General features: G+C 45.4%; 1 protein-coding gene across 1 annotated transcript in view; it reads left to right on the top strand.

Annotated features, from left to right (window-relative positions):
* The window catches only part of RRAGD (Ras related GTP binding D), a 105,086-nt gene extending 96,171 nt beyond the window's left edge, over nucleotides 1–8,915 (top strand). Inside the window, exon 7 of the mRNA XM_063916977.1 lies at nucleotides 7,236–8,915. Within this exon, the coding sequence (XP_063773047.1) occupies nucleotides 7,236–7,387 (152 nt within the window). The 3' untranslated portion in view covers nucleotides 7,388–8,915. The remainder of the gene's footprint in view (nucleotides 1–7,235) is intronic.
* Nucleotides 8,916–13,605: the final 4,690 nt, after the last annotated feature.

Here is a 13,605-nt window from a genome sequence, read left to right as displayed (position 1 = left end):
TGTCGACCTAGTACATGTTGACCTAATGACCATGTTGATCTAGTGATCATGTCGACCAAACGTGGTCGACCCAGTGTATGTCGACCTAACTAATGTCGACCTAATGACCGCCATCTACTAATGGTAGCTGCTATAAATATGACCGATTATGGCTTCCAGCAATATTTAGGAAAACATGAAGCCAAGGCTGTAAGAGGAAATTAGTGCAGCTTTATATTTGAAATTGCTGAGGTGGATCCCAAACCCTCTTTCATTAATTATTACAATCCATTAATACAAGGTCTTCTCAAAAAATTGTTTTTCAATTTATAACTGATATGAAAAGTATTTAAACACAGCAGTCCAGGTTTCATACTAATTGAAAGTCACTGTAATTTTTACGTATATTTTACTCATTTTATACATTTGTTCTTTTGATGCCTCCTTAAATGTCCAGATATTTCCCACGCATAATTTTTCATCATTTTCACAAAGACTGCGGTTTTCACTGCTGCTTGTCTGATGAGAACAGGAGTGTTACCACTAGGATCCTTGGCCCTCATTCCGAGTTGATCGCTAGCTGCTTTCGGTCGCAGCGTGGCGATTAGGTGAAAAAGTGGCATTTCTGCGCATGCGTACGGGCCGCAGTACGCATGAGCGAAGTACTTTCACACAAAACTATGCAGTTTTACACAAGGCCGAGCGATGCTTTTCTGTCGCTCTGTTGATCGGTGAGTGATTGACAGGAAGTGGGTGTTTCTGGGTGGAAAACTGGCCGTTTTCCGGGAGTGTGCTAAAAAACGCAGGCGTGCCTGGGGAAACGTGGGAGTGGCTGGCCGAACGCAGGGCGTGTTTGTGACGTCAAAGCAGGAACTAAATAGTCTGAAGTGATCGCAAGGTAGGAGTAGGTCTGCAGCTTCTCAGAAACTGCATGAAAAGATTTTCGAGCAGTTCTGCTAACCTTTCGATCACACTTCTGCTAAGCTAATATACACTCCCAGAGGGCGGCAGCCTAGCGTGTGCACTGCTGTTAAAAGCAGCTAGCGAGCGATCAACTCGGAATGAGGGCCCTTGCCCCGATGTCTGCAACAGAGCAGTACAACACCGTCATCTGAACAGGGCTTAACATATCTGTACACATAGAAGCCAAATTTAGGAAATTAATATGGGTTTCTTATGTGACAAACTATTATGCTAAAAGCCCATGAATGTAATATCCATTTTCCATTTGAAGAGTTGCCCTGGGTAGAGATTTGTGACAACATTAGACATAGCTGGTGTTCTTATGAAAATTGCAACCAAGAATAAAAATCTACAAAAAATGATAGTGGAAACACATGAGACCATTTTAAATTTACATAATCTGTATTTCATAGCAACACATTGGCCCTCATTCCGAGTTGTTCGCTCGCAAGGCGATTATAGCAGAGTTACACACGCTAAGCCGCCGCCTACTGGGAGTGAATCTAAACATCTTAAATGTGCGACCGATGTATTCGCAATATTGCGATCAAAACCGAGTTAGCAGTTTCTGAGTAACTCCAGACTTACTCTGCCTGTGCGATCAATTCAGTGCTTTTCGGTCCCGGCTGACGTCATAAACACACCCAGCGTTCGCCCAAGCACTCCCACCGTTTCTCCAGACACGCCTGCGTTTTTTCCGGAAACGGTAGCGTTTCCTGCCACACGCCCCTAAAACGCCGTACATCCGCCCAGTAACACCCATTTCCTGTCAATCACAATGCGTTCTCCGGAGCGACGAAAAAGCCGTGAGTAAAATTACTTTCTTCTTAGTAAAGTTACTTGACGCATGCGCAGTGCGAACATTACGCATGCGCACTAAGAGAATTCTCACTGCGATGCGATGAAAAATACCGAGCGAACAACTCGGAATGAGGGCCATTGTGTGAGTTAATCCAGATTAAAGCATTACATGTGAGCCATTAGAAGCCTGGAGATAAAACCTAGAAACAAAGTGTTATCTGTAATTCCTAAGATAAATGAAGATGAATCACAATTTAAAATGGACATTTGCTTCCACTTGTCCCATTTATTTTCAAATTGCAGACAACTAAAATGCATTTCAGAAGTGGATTTTTGGTATTGCTGACATGGATGATTTAGTCATAATGGGGTCTAGAGCAAAGACACATCACTTGACTGTTTTAGAAGCTTTAGTAAAACTATCCCATATTGTTTACGCTTCACTCATATATATACAAAGGGACTGGTTCAGAATTGCAGGCAAGTACATTTGTGGATGGATCTTGTAATAACTTGCACAGTGCATGTTCCATAGCTGAGAATACACAGCTTTGAGCAAATACAGTGTGGGTGATGCAGAGTTGTGCACATGGGATGTTATCAGTATCCTGGTGGTCGGGATCCCGGCGATCAGAATATCGACGTCGGGATACCAACCGCAGACACCCATGGAGTGGGAATTGAACCTGTGCCGAGCCACCGAGCCTGCAGCATGGCAAACGCAACTAGCCCGCAAGGAGCTTTCTAACGCTCACCCCGCTGCCGGCATTCTGGCAGCTGGTATTCCAGGGTAGGTATTCTGACCTCCGGGATCCCAGCCGCCGGTATTCCAATACCAACCCGTGCACATATCAGTCGGGCACGTAATACAGCAATATCTGCTACAGACTCAGATGTGGTTGGAGGTGCTGCTTACATAGGAGCAGCAGCAATAGCAATAATATGGTAATGCAGCAGGATGTGTCACGCCTCCTGCATGCATTACTGATCCAAGCTTCGTCCTAGGATGCAGCATCGGATCATCTGCGTGACCCATGGGGTTGCGCAAGCCGGCTACCACAGGACCTACAAAGAGGCAAGGAAATATCTGTCCTCTGACAGAGATTCCAGCCTCGTCTGTGCAACTGCAGCGACACACCTCCGTATTGAGAAACAGAGGCTATCGCCACCCTCTCTTTGACCCGACACGGCATCAGACTGTCAATCACTGACAGTCTGATGGCGTTTTGAGACCGATGTTGCAGACCTGTACTGCACATGTGCAGTACGGGTTTTGCGCATGTGCAAAGTACCGAGTACTGTGCGCCATGCCTTGCATTTACGTCGGGACCAGAATCGGGCCCAATGAGAGAAGTGTTACTGTACAGTCAGGATTGCAAATTACAAGCATATTTTACAGGACATATGCCTCCAAGGATTAATGGTTAAAATTTGTTGCTGTGCTGGAAAATTCAAGATGGGATTTAGAATAGAGAACATTGATGTTTTTATTAAACATAAGGCTTCTCTTCCCGGAGTACATATGTTTTACCGGCGGCCGGGATCCCGGCTGTCATGATCCCGACAGCAGGATCCTGGCCCCCAGTAAGCCGGCAGAGGGGCGAGCGCTAGAAAGCCCCTTGCGAGCTCGCTGATCTCACCACGCTGCAGGCATGGTGGCTCGCTCGTCTTGCCGCAGGATCTATGCTCCCTCTATGGGTGTCGTGGACACCCACAGAGGGAGAAAAGCCTGTGGCGCCGGTATTCCGGCGGCGTGATTTCACCGCCTGTTGGGATTCCGGCGTCGGCATGATCGCCTCCCCTCTTCCCTATTTAACAAGCCCTCCAGTTAGCAATATCTATCGCTACCTCAGGTGTTGGCCATAACACTACTGCTGACTGTCCTCCTACTGCCACGTCAGAATGGTAATATCAGATGACCTCTAAAGGGAAAAAAAATGTATTCTATTTTTTTTTCAACAGTTTCTTTTATTGCAGCTTCAACATGTGACAATGTGGTAAATTAACATTTATTATAATTGACTATGAACATTTGTAGCGGAGCCATAATGCCCGAAAAGGCTCATGTTACCATTGTATTGTATTGATAAACACATATAAAAAAATAATAGCTTAAATCAGATTCATTAACGTACAATTTAAAAAATATATCCGAGGATCATCAAGGAACATACATATTTCATTCCATAAAATGTTTAGAAAACATTTAAATATTGTTTCCATAGTGGAGATCGGCAAAGCTTCTATGAAACTCTCCAAGGCAGCAAGAAAAATGTTTGTGCAAGTCTTTTAGGAGAGATGTCTCCAGCGAATCCATACGAAAAATGAAAAGGAGTTTTTCTTTAAACATTTCAAGGGTTGGTGTGGCATTCTGTATCCATAATTGCAGAATAGTTTTACGGGTGACTTAAGAAAATGCTAACAATAACTTTCTGACATCTCTGGGGACCCGGATATTTGCAGGTAAAAAAACAAGAATTGCCCACTCTGTGGTGAGTGGTGCATAATTAGTCAGTAGTGAAACGACAAACCTGTTGCCATTATCTCTTAATATGAGGCTATGAAAAAAAATCTGCTGGAGTTTCGTTACATGTAGGGCTAGCTGGATTATCTAGAATTTCAATATTGGATCCCCTGGAGAGAGAAGTGTAGGAGCAATGAAAAATATTAAGATACATATCTGTAAATTTAGCCATCGAAAAGGTAGTGACAGAATACTTCAGCATTTTCGAGAAGGTCATCAATAGTTAAGGAGGCAGAATGTTCGAGAATACAACAACGCAAATCTTTTGGTGAGATTCAACAAGCATTGTGTTTTTGAGTTACTGCTGCTGAAAAAAGTTTAGAAATATCAAAATCAATCATTAATTGAACCATTTTTTTTGTTCTGAAGTCAAAATAGCGAACAATAACAGGTTTAGGACGAGAATTTGTATCTTCCGTTTCTACCTCAATTCGATGGGCTCACTCAATTTGTTGAAATTCCACGGTTTCAGGGATGTTTAAAGCTAATGCCAATTTATGCCTAAAGAAGAGGGCTTGACATACTGCGGGATCCAGTAAAGTGCAGTCGTCTAATTTATCTTAGAGCTCCTGGGCCATGGCAGTTGAGAAATCAGTTGAAGACTGCATTGTATGTGCTGAGTCCTCAATATCACTCACTCTTTGTTTGAGATCAGTAATTCTGTATGTATTGGAGGCTACCTCACAAATTTTGTGATGTAGTGAGGCTCTAAATTTGTCCAGCTTCTTGTTGATAATGGGCATTAGAACTGACAAGATTTCTTTTGCTGTTTGAGATAAAGGGACCACAGATTCCAACTGACCCACTGTAGAGAGGTCACCAGCAATCAAACTAAAATATTTATAAAACAAATTACATGAAAAATTATATTTCTTATTCCCCCTAAGGAGTATAGTTCAGCTACATGGTTCCCCCCAAGAAAACAAATGTTTTCTCTAAATAGGGAATATGATTATATGAGTACTTCAGTAGGCCCACATGGGGATAAAATATCATACTTGCCTACCTGACCCTCTCCATGAGGGAGAAAATGCTCTGTTCCTGGACTTTCCTGGTAATGTATGATTGCCATCACCTGTGGTGAGCTAGTTAATTGATAAGAAAGGTGTTTCACCACAGGTGATGGCAATCATACATTACCAGGAAAGTCCAGGAACAGAGCATTTTCTCCCTCATGGAGAGGGTCAGGTAGGCAAGTATGGGATAAATCCTTGTAAAAGTGCTACCCGATATTTAAGGAATTTTAACTAAAGCCAGTTTACTATATAATGAGTTTACATAGTAGAGCCACGGGATGGCAGCAATTTCTCATAAGTTTATGTGTGAGTAGCAATAAACTTTTTCAATCTCCAAAGCAGTCCACTATGACAAATTTGTTATCACAAGTGAGGTATAACAATGAGTAAATGACAGTACAGTATAATAGCTTTTCTCAAAAGCAGTCCTGGGTTTATACACCCCAATATTATATGCTTTATCTCAAAGTTTATCGCTAAGATCAGTCCTATGATTATATATCACAGTATTACATGTCACTAGGTAGCGACAGATATAGATTAATGAACAGTAATATAGATTATCTCATAAATTAGTCCATAAATTCAGCAGGTATAGACTTATGAACAGTATTATAGTCTATCTCAAACAAAACAGTCATGGAGTTATACACCTCAATATTACAGTATACGCCACTAGGTGGCGGCAAGTGTATGTTATTGAACACTATTATGGCTTATTTAAAAAAAAAAACGTCCTGGGTTTGTGTACGACAATATTATACGTCACAAGATGATGGCTGATATAAGTTAATGTACAATCATATAGTTTATCCCAAAAGACAGGTCACGGGTTATGTGTACCACTGTTTTATATGTCACTAGATGACGGCAGGTGTAGACTAATGAACAGTATTATAGCTTATCGCAAGAGAACAGCTGAGAGTTAAAGAGTCCACAGGTAGCTGTAAAAGGCAAAAATCTAATAGAAAATCCTATAGGGCAGCCAGATAAAGAGGCAGTTCATCAATATGGTATCCTCTCATTGGCTGGCTGGACAGGGTGCCATCTGCCCCTGGGCCAGTGCAATTTAGGTGTTCCAGGGCCACATGACTGCAGATTCCCAGAGAAAAACTGGGCCGCTTGCTTGAGTCTGCCCCCCAGTCTGAAAGTTGTTAGCCAGCCCCTGTATCCTCTGCCCCTTTCTGATATATAAGTGGCAAGTGTCCCAAGCCAGTGAGTCACCTCAACTTCTAATTGCTCAAAAGACTGTTTAAGGCCAGCCAGGCATAAACAGTGGAGAAATAGGAGGATAAGAAGGGTAAAATGGAATCCGGGGTTGGTAAGAAGGTAATGGAGAGAGGGGCAGGAAAACACATTAGGAGGGCAAGGGTCCGAGTACAGGATGGGCGAAAGGAAAGCTGAAAAGATGGTTAGTATAGGAAGAGTGAAAGCAGGGTCGGACTGGCCCACTGGGGTACAGGGGAAACCACCGGTGGGCCCCACTGCCTGGGGCCCCTCTCCTTCCTCTAGGGATCAGGTTCCAGACTGTGCACTTGTATTATACATGGTAAATATGTTGCATTACACTGCACAAGTCTATTGTGTATTTCAAGCCTCTGTGGGGGTTGGCCACACCCCTTTTGTAGGCTGACCACACCCCTAAGTATGGGCCCCTATCACTGCATTCCCCCCGGTGGGCCCTTCATGCCCCAGACCGACACTGAGTGAAAGGGGAGACCACAAACAAAATTAGTACCGGGGTGAAGAGATGAAATAGATATGTCCACAGCTTCCAATATAAATGTGTAACAATAAGTAGTGCATGGTGATTGTTAACTGTAAAATGCAAATAACATGTGCTTTCTTATCAACACATTATTTCATTCCTGACCTTTAAATGAATAATGTATAGTGGTCTTTAACTTATTTTTATAAAAAGGTTTAAACATTCTGTTGTTTTTTTTTTACAGGCTTGATAGATTACAATTTCCATTGCTTTCGTAAGGCCATTCAGGAAGTGTTTGAGGTGAGAGTGAAAGTTCTGAAATCTCGCAAACACCTAAGTCAAATACGAAACCGTAGAAGATCCACCCCCAATGGTGCCCCAAGACTTCCACTCTAGGGATAAAGACTTTGCTGCCACTATGTCCAGAGACTGCCTGCAGAACATACCTCTGTACCATCATGTGCAGACAATGAACAATGGATACGTTACCTGTTTCCTTTATTTCTAGGTATGGAATGTTATTCTGGAAGATCAAAACCTTTGCAACATAAGACTTCTCCATAAAACCAAACATGGTTGTCTGCCTAGTGATGACTTCTGTGTGTAACTAGTGTATTACTGAAATATTATTTCAGTCATTATTTTATGTAACACGTCATGGGAAGCTGCACACCAGTATTATTAAGAATAAGGGAAAACAAAAGTAAAAAAAGTAACACATCAAGCTATCGACTACTAATTAGAAATGGTAATTATTTAAACATAGGGCACACACTAACTAGTGATTATTGTATAGAAATCTACTGCTATAAACATGCAGTTTTACACAGTGAGTCTTCACTGTATTACCAGCGGGATAGTAATAGAAATCATTTTGTAAGTTTTCTGATTTTTATACTAGAAATGTACAAGGTATTTTTGCACAGTATTGGTACACTTTTGATACTACTGTAATTGACAGGTTGTGTGTTACTTCTTCCACGTGTTCTGCATACAGACAACAATGTCAGGTAATTGTGAAACTCTTTTTTTTTTTTTTTACAATTGTTTATCACATCAGGGCCGGTCCCAGGCCTGCTAGCACCCTATGTGAAAATCCCCCCCATTATGTGTCTGTGGATACAAGGGCAGATCCGGTATATGATGGGGGGCGCACCATGACAGTGGAAGAGGGATGGAGCCTTATTTGCACGCACCTTGCAACAAGGAGTGTGGCCTCAAAGGGAATGCCATATCCGTATGTGGGGGGAGAGGGTGATGCCTTGGAGAGGCAGAGGGTGACATAGAGAGAGGGTGTTGGGGAGATAAGGATGCAGGGGAGGAGCAGAGGGTGAGGCAGTGGGTTGCTGCCATCATGACTGCATGGGGTTTCTTTTATTGTCGGGGAGGAGAAGGTATTGACTTAGTATTGTATGTCCCATAGTACTAGACAGCTGCTGTTTGCAAAAATGTATTTAAATATCCATTTAGAAAAAAAATAATAAAACAACAGGTGAGTAAGGAAAGATTTATGTAAAAGAGAAGGAACACTGCATCCTCAAAGCTACGTGGGTTACTCTAGAGCAGGGGTGGGGAACCTTTTTTCTACCAAGGGCCATTTGGATATTTATAAAATCCTTCGGGGCCATACAAAAATTATCACCTTAAAAATTAGCCTGCCCCCAGTCACTTGTTATGCCCCCAGTCACTTGTTATGCCCCCAGTCACTTGTTATGCCCGATTAGATTTGCCCTCTGTCAGTTGTTTTGGTCCATTACATATGCCCTGTCAGTTGTTATGCCCCATTAAACATGCCCCATTAGATATGCCCCCTGTAGTTATGCCCCATTAAATATGCCCCCTAGTAGTGCCGCTTACACACACACACACACACACACACACACACACACACACACACACACACACACACACACACACACACACACACACACACAGACACACTAAAAAGAAAAAAAAACACAATGCTCACCAGCCCGGCTCCTGTTTTCGGACCGCTGCCCTACCTCTCTTCGAAACTATGGGAGAGATGTCATGACGTCTCTCCCATAGTGCCGCACAGCCACACATATACAATGCCTGAGCCAGAAGCTGGAGCTCAGGCGTGAGCTCCTGCCTCCGGCTGCTGCTGAGCCGGGCGCCCGCTGATGGTAAAATCTCAGCAGGCACTCTGCATCTCCTCTCGTTTAGGTGAGCCTTGCCGGGCCGGATCAAGTGGCTTTGAGGGCCTTATACGGCCCTCGGGCCTGAGGTTCCCCACCCCTGCTCTAGAGCCTGGATTTGCCATTGTCTTCATTTAACTAAGGGTGATCACAAATTGCTCATTGTACATGATAAAGGTAACCCCAGGACAGGGCACCCCTCGCTGATCCAAGCTCAAGCACACACTCAATCGGTCAGCATCAGGTTCATTCATGGCTGCAGCCAGTTACCAGTTAAATAAAGAGAGTGAAGTAGGAAATAGCAGAAGCAGATTTTATTTCCTGGAAACAGCATATTATAAAGGAATACATATTTGCATACAGTGTCGTAATTTCCTTACACAAAGCTTAATCCTATTGGTTAATAAAACTCCTATCTTATACGTAATATATTTGCCAACGTCTATATTTTTTATACTGTATGTGCTTTTAAATGGGTTAGTTAGGTGAATTTTGCTAAAAGTGAGACATGCTATGTCTAGTTATGTTTTCACACCTTCCATACCGCAAACTACTGGACACCTGTGAAGCCTATATGTCTAGCTGCTGACATTTCTATTTTACTCAGAAAAGTAATAAAAATAGATCATAAGAAGGTTTCAATATAGTTCACTCAAAGTGCAACGCCTTGCAGTTCTTTCCAATATCAACTCTGATCTGATAAACAATTATAAACAGCTTAGCAATATGGAGTCTATGAACAAAGATGGTTTCCATCTTCATCATACATTAAACATTAAAGCATAGCCAGATCATCCATTAGGTGACCTAGGTTTACGGAAGGGTCCACATTACCCAAGCTTGGATTATGTTTTCTTATATATAACAAATGGAGGGGGATTATGTACTTCACTGACCATAATGCAAGGACACACAAAAATTTAGGGGGGCGGAGTTGAAGCGGTAGAGGCACACATGCTCTGAGGCAGAGAGAAAGAGACTGTCATAAACAGAAAATTAGAGAGAATTGCACAGACGTGAAGGGTGGTCTTCTGTATGCCGAATGTCGGGATCCCGGCGCACAGTATACCGGTGCCGGAATCCCGACACCCGGCACACGACATATATTCTCCGTGGAGGGAGAATAAAATAGCGTAGCGCGCCACCGTGCCCGCAGCGTGGCGAGCGCAGCGAGCCTACAAGGGGCTCATTTGCGCTCGCCACACTGTCGGTATGCCGGCGGTCGGGCTCCCGGCGCCGGTATGCTGGTCGCCGGGAGCCCGCCCGCCGGCATACCGTACTACACCCGACGTGAAGAGTGGTTGGTGCAAAGAAAGGATCTAGAAAGTGGGAGAGGAAGATGAGCACCCAGATAGGAGAAAGGGGACAAACACTGGCACAGACAAAGTTAGAGGCACAGGCTAGAGTAGGACAGATAAGCTTGCACACAAGCAGGACCTGCAACAGAAATGTCTTGACCCGGACCCACACATCCCTAAATTATTAACATTTATTGTAAAAACCACAGAAATAATATTAAATACACAATGTAATGCAATAACATTATACCGGCAATTCAACATTAATAAAAAAACCTTTTACCTATTCCCTAAGCAGTGCTTCCTACTTTCTTTGGTTTTATTAAATACTTTGTGCCTTCACTTACCAACACAGCCTGGTAGTGCCGCTATCCTGCCCGGAATTTCTTCTGCCCCTCTGGGAGGGAAGGATGGGCGGGCACAGCACCTTGCGTCTTGACGTCATTCAGGGACAGGACCGAGTGACCAGGGGGTTTCTGCAGTGAGGTGAGCGGCACTGTGTGCCTAATTAACCATGTTTTCTTTTGCTTACCTATGCTGCGCGGCCTGCTCTTGATTCACTACTAGGCACCCCAGTCATGTTTAGCGCTCAGAACCTTGAGGCTCCTCAGGACCTCGGGCCCAGGACAGGTGTCCCCTTTGTCCCCCACTATCACCGGTCCTGAATATAACAGAGGTTGGCACAGACAGTGGAAGAGAAGCTGGCACAAACAGAATAGATTCATGTGTCAAATTTTAAATGTCCTTTGGCCTTAACTCATACTAAGATACGACTGACTAATAGAAAAAAGTTGGAGAAAAAGCGGGGGAGATGCATTTCTTTAAAAATAAGAAATTTTCCTACCAAAAAATTCAGAGTTGTTATGCATGGCACCAACAGAAGTCCCTGACTTCCCCAGCGGCACCCCCGCTCTGTGGCTGAATCGCATCATCATACTTTTCGTTCCCCTTCGCAAAACCCCATCGCCATCTCAGATAGGTGTAGGGAGGCTTGTACAGGAGAAGAGCAGTGAAGACGTCTGTCTCCTGCCTTCTCCCCGCCCCCTTTCCGTGACAGGAGCCAATCAGAGGAGTCCAGGGCATATGCATTTGCATATGCTGGGTCTCCTCCTCCTGACTGCCTGGGCCGCTGTAACAGTTCCCACGCGCATTGCGCCCACTTTCTGTTTGCCCCCTCCGCCTCTGAGGTGACCCGACATATGCATTTGCCGGTTTACCTCCTCAATGCCCGCTGCCCCTACCCCCTGCCGCTAAGATGACCGGTCTCGCCTCGGACAGAAACCGCCGGCGCATGCGCAGAAGACAGAAGAGGGACCGGGATTAAGGAGCGCATGCGCAGAATCACCAGCACCACCAATCAAGCAGCGGTAGGAGGCGTGAAGACAGGATCGAGATGGGTCTTCATACTGCATCGCATCAGGAAGCTGGCAAAGGATCATGAATTGCGGTAAGTACATGAAAAAATGTTGCTCGTAAGAATGCGATGTTTGGTGATAAGTAAAACCAAACCATTGCATTCTTACATGAATAGACCCCATAGTGTCAGAACATATGGAGCTAGATTGGCTGCCGGTGAGTAGAACTGCGAGTCAGTGGGGATCCCGAGTGTTGTGGTGGTGAACATGCTATGCCTCCTGACACCATTTTTGCTCCTCCCCTGTCATCTCCTGCTCGTCTACCAGTATTTACGCCACCCTCTTCACCTGTATCTCAACCACCTTCCCACCTGTGTCTGTCTCCCTATGTCCACAATTTCTACCCCCTCTACCTGTGTCCCTCCCTACCTGTATCTCTACCCCCTCCACACCTGTGTCCCTCCCTACCTGTATCTCTACCCCCTCCACACCTCTGTCTCTGTCTCCCTCTCCACCTGTGTCTACAACCTCTACCCCCTCTCCACCTGTGCCCCTCCCTACCAGTATCTCTACCCCCTCCACATCTGTGTCTCTGTCTCCCTCTCCACCTGTGTCCACAATCTCTACCCCCTCTCCACCTGTGTCCCTCCCTACCTGTATCTCTACCCCCTCCCCACCTGTGTCTCTGCCTCTCTCACACCTGTGTCCACAATCTCTACTCCCTCTCCACCTGTGCCCCTCCCTACCTGTATCTCTACCCCCTCCCCACCTGTGTCTCTGTCTCCCTCTCCAACTGTGTCCACAATCTCTACCCCCTCTCCACCTGTGTCCCTCCATACCTGTATCTCTACCCCCTGCTCACCTGTGTCTCTGCCTCCCTCACACCTGTATCCACAATCTCTACCCCCTCTCCACCTGTGTCCCTCCCTACCTGTATCTCTACCCCCTCCACACCTCTGTCTCTGTCTCCCTCTCCACCTGTGTCTACAACCTCTACCCCCTCTCCACCTGTGCCCCTCCCTACCAGTATCTCTACCCCCTCCACATCTGTGTCTCTGTCTCCCTCTCCACCTGTGTCCACAATCTCTACCCCCTCTCCACCTGTGTCCCTCCCCACCTGTGTCTCTGCCTCTCTCACACCTGTGTCCACAATCTCTACTCCCTCTCCACCTGTGCCCCTCCCTACCTGTATCTCTACCCCCTCCCCACCTGTGTCTCTGTCTCCCTCTCCAACTGTGTCCACAATCTCTACCCCCTCTCCACCTGTGTCCCTCCATACCTGTATCTCTACCCCCTGCTCACCTGTGTCTCTGCCTCCCTCACACCTGTATCCACAATCTCTACCCCCTCTCCACCTGTGTCCCTCCCTACCTGTATCTCTACTCCCTCCCCACCAGTGTCTCTGCCTCCCTCACACATGTGTCCACAATCTCTACCCCCTCTCCAGCTGTGTCCCTCCATACCTGTATCTCTACCCCCTCCCCACCAGTGTCTCTGCCTCCCTCACACCTGTGTCCACAATCTCTACCCCCTCTCCACCTGTGTCCCTCCCTACCTGTATCTCTACCCCCTCCCCACCTGTATCTCTGCCTTCCTTCACACCTGTTTCTTTGCCACCTCCCCTTCTGTGTCTCTGTCTCTTCACCTGTATTTCTACCCCCTCCCCACCTGTATCTCCACCTTCCTCCACACCTGTGTTTCTGCCCCTCCACACATGTGTCTATGCCCCCTCGCCACCTGTATATTTGCCTTCCTACAGGGCCTTATTAGTATGGTCGCATACTCCCATATATCGGCCCAGT

This window comes from Pseudophryne corroboree, chromosome 4 (genome assembly GCF_028390025.1).
Source record: "Pseudophryne corroboree isolate aPseCor3 chromosome 4, aPseCor3.hap2, whole genome shotgun sequence".
Taxonomy (NCBI): Eukaryota; Metazoa; Chordata; class Amphibia; order Anura; family Myobatrachidae; genus Pseudophryne; species Pseudophryne corroboree.
This window is presented reverse-complemented; position numbering and strand designations above follow the sequence as displayed.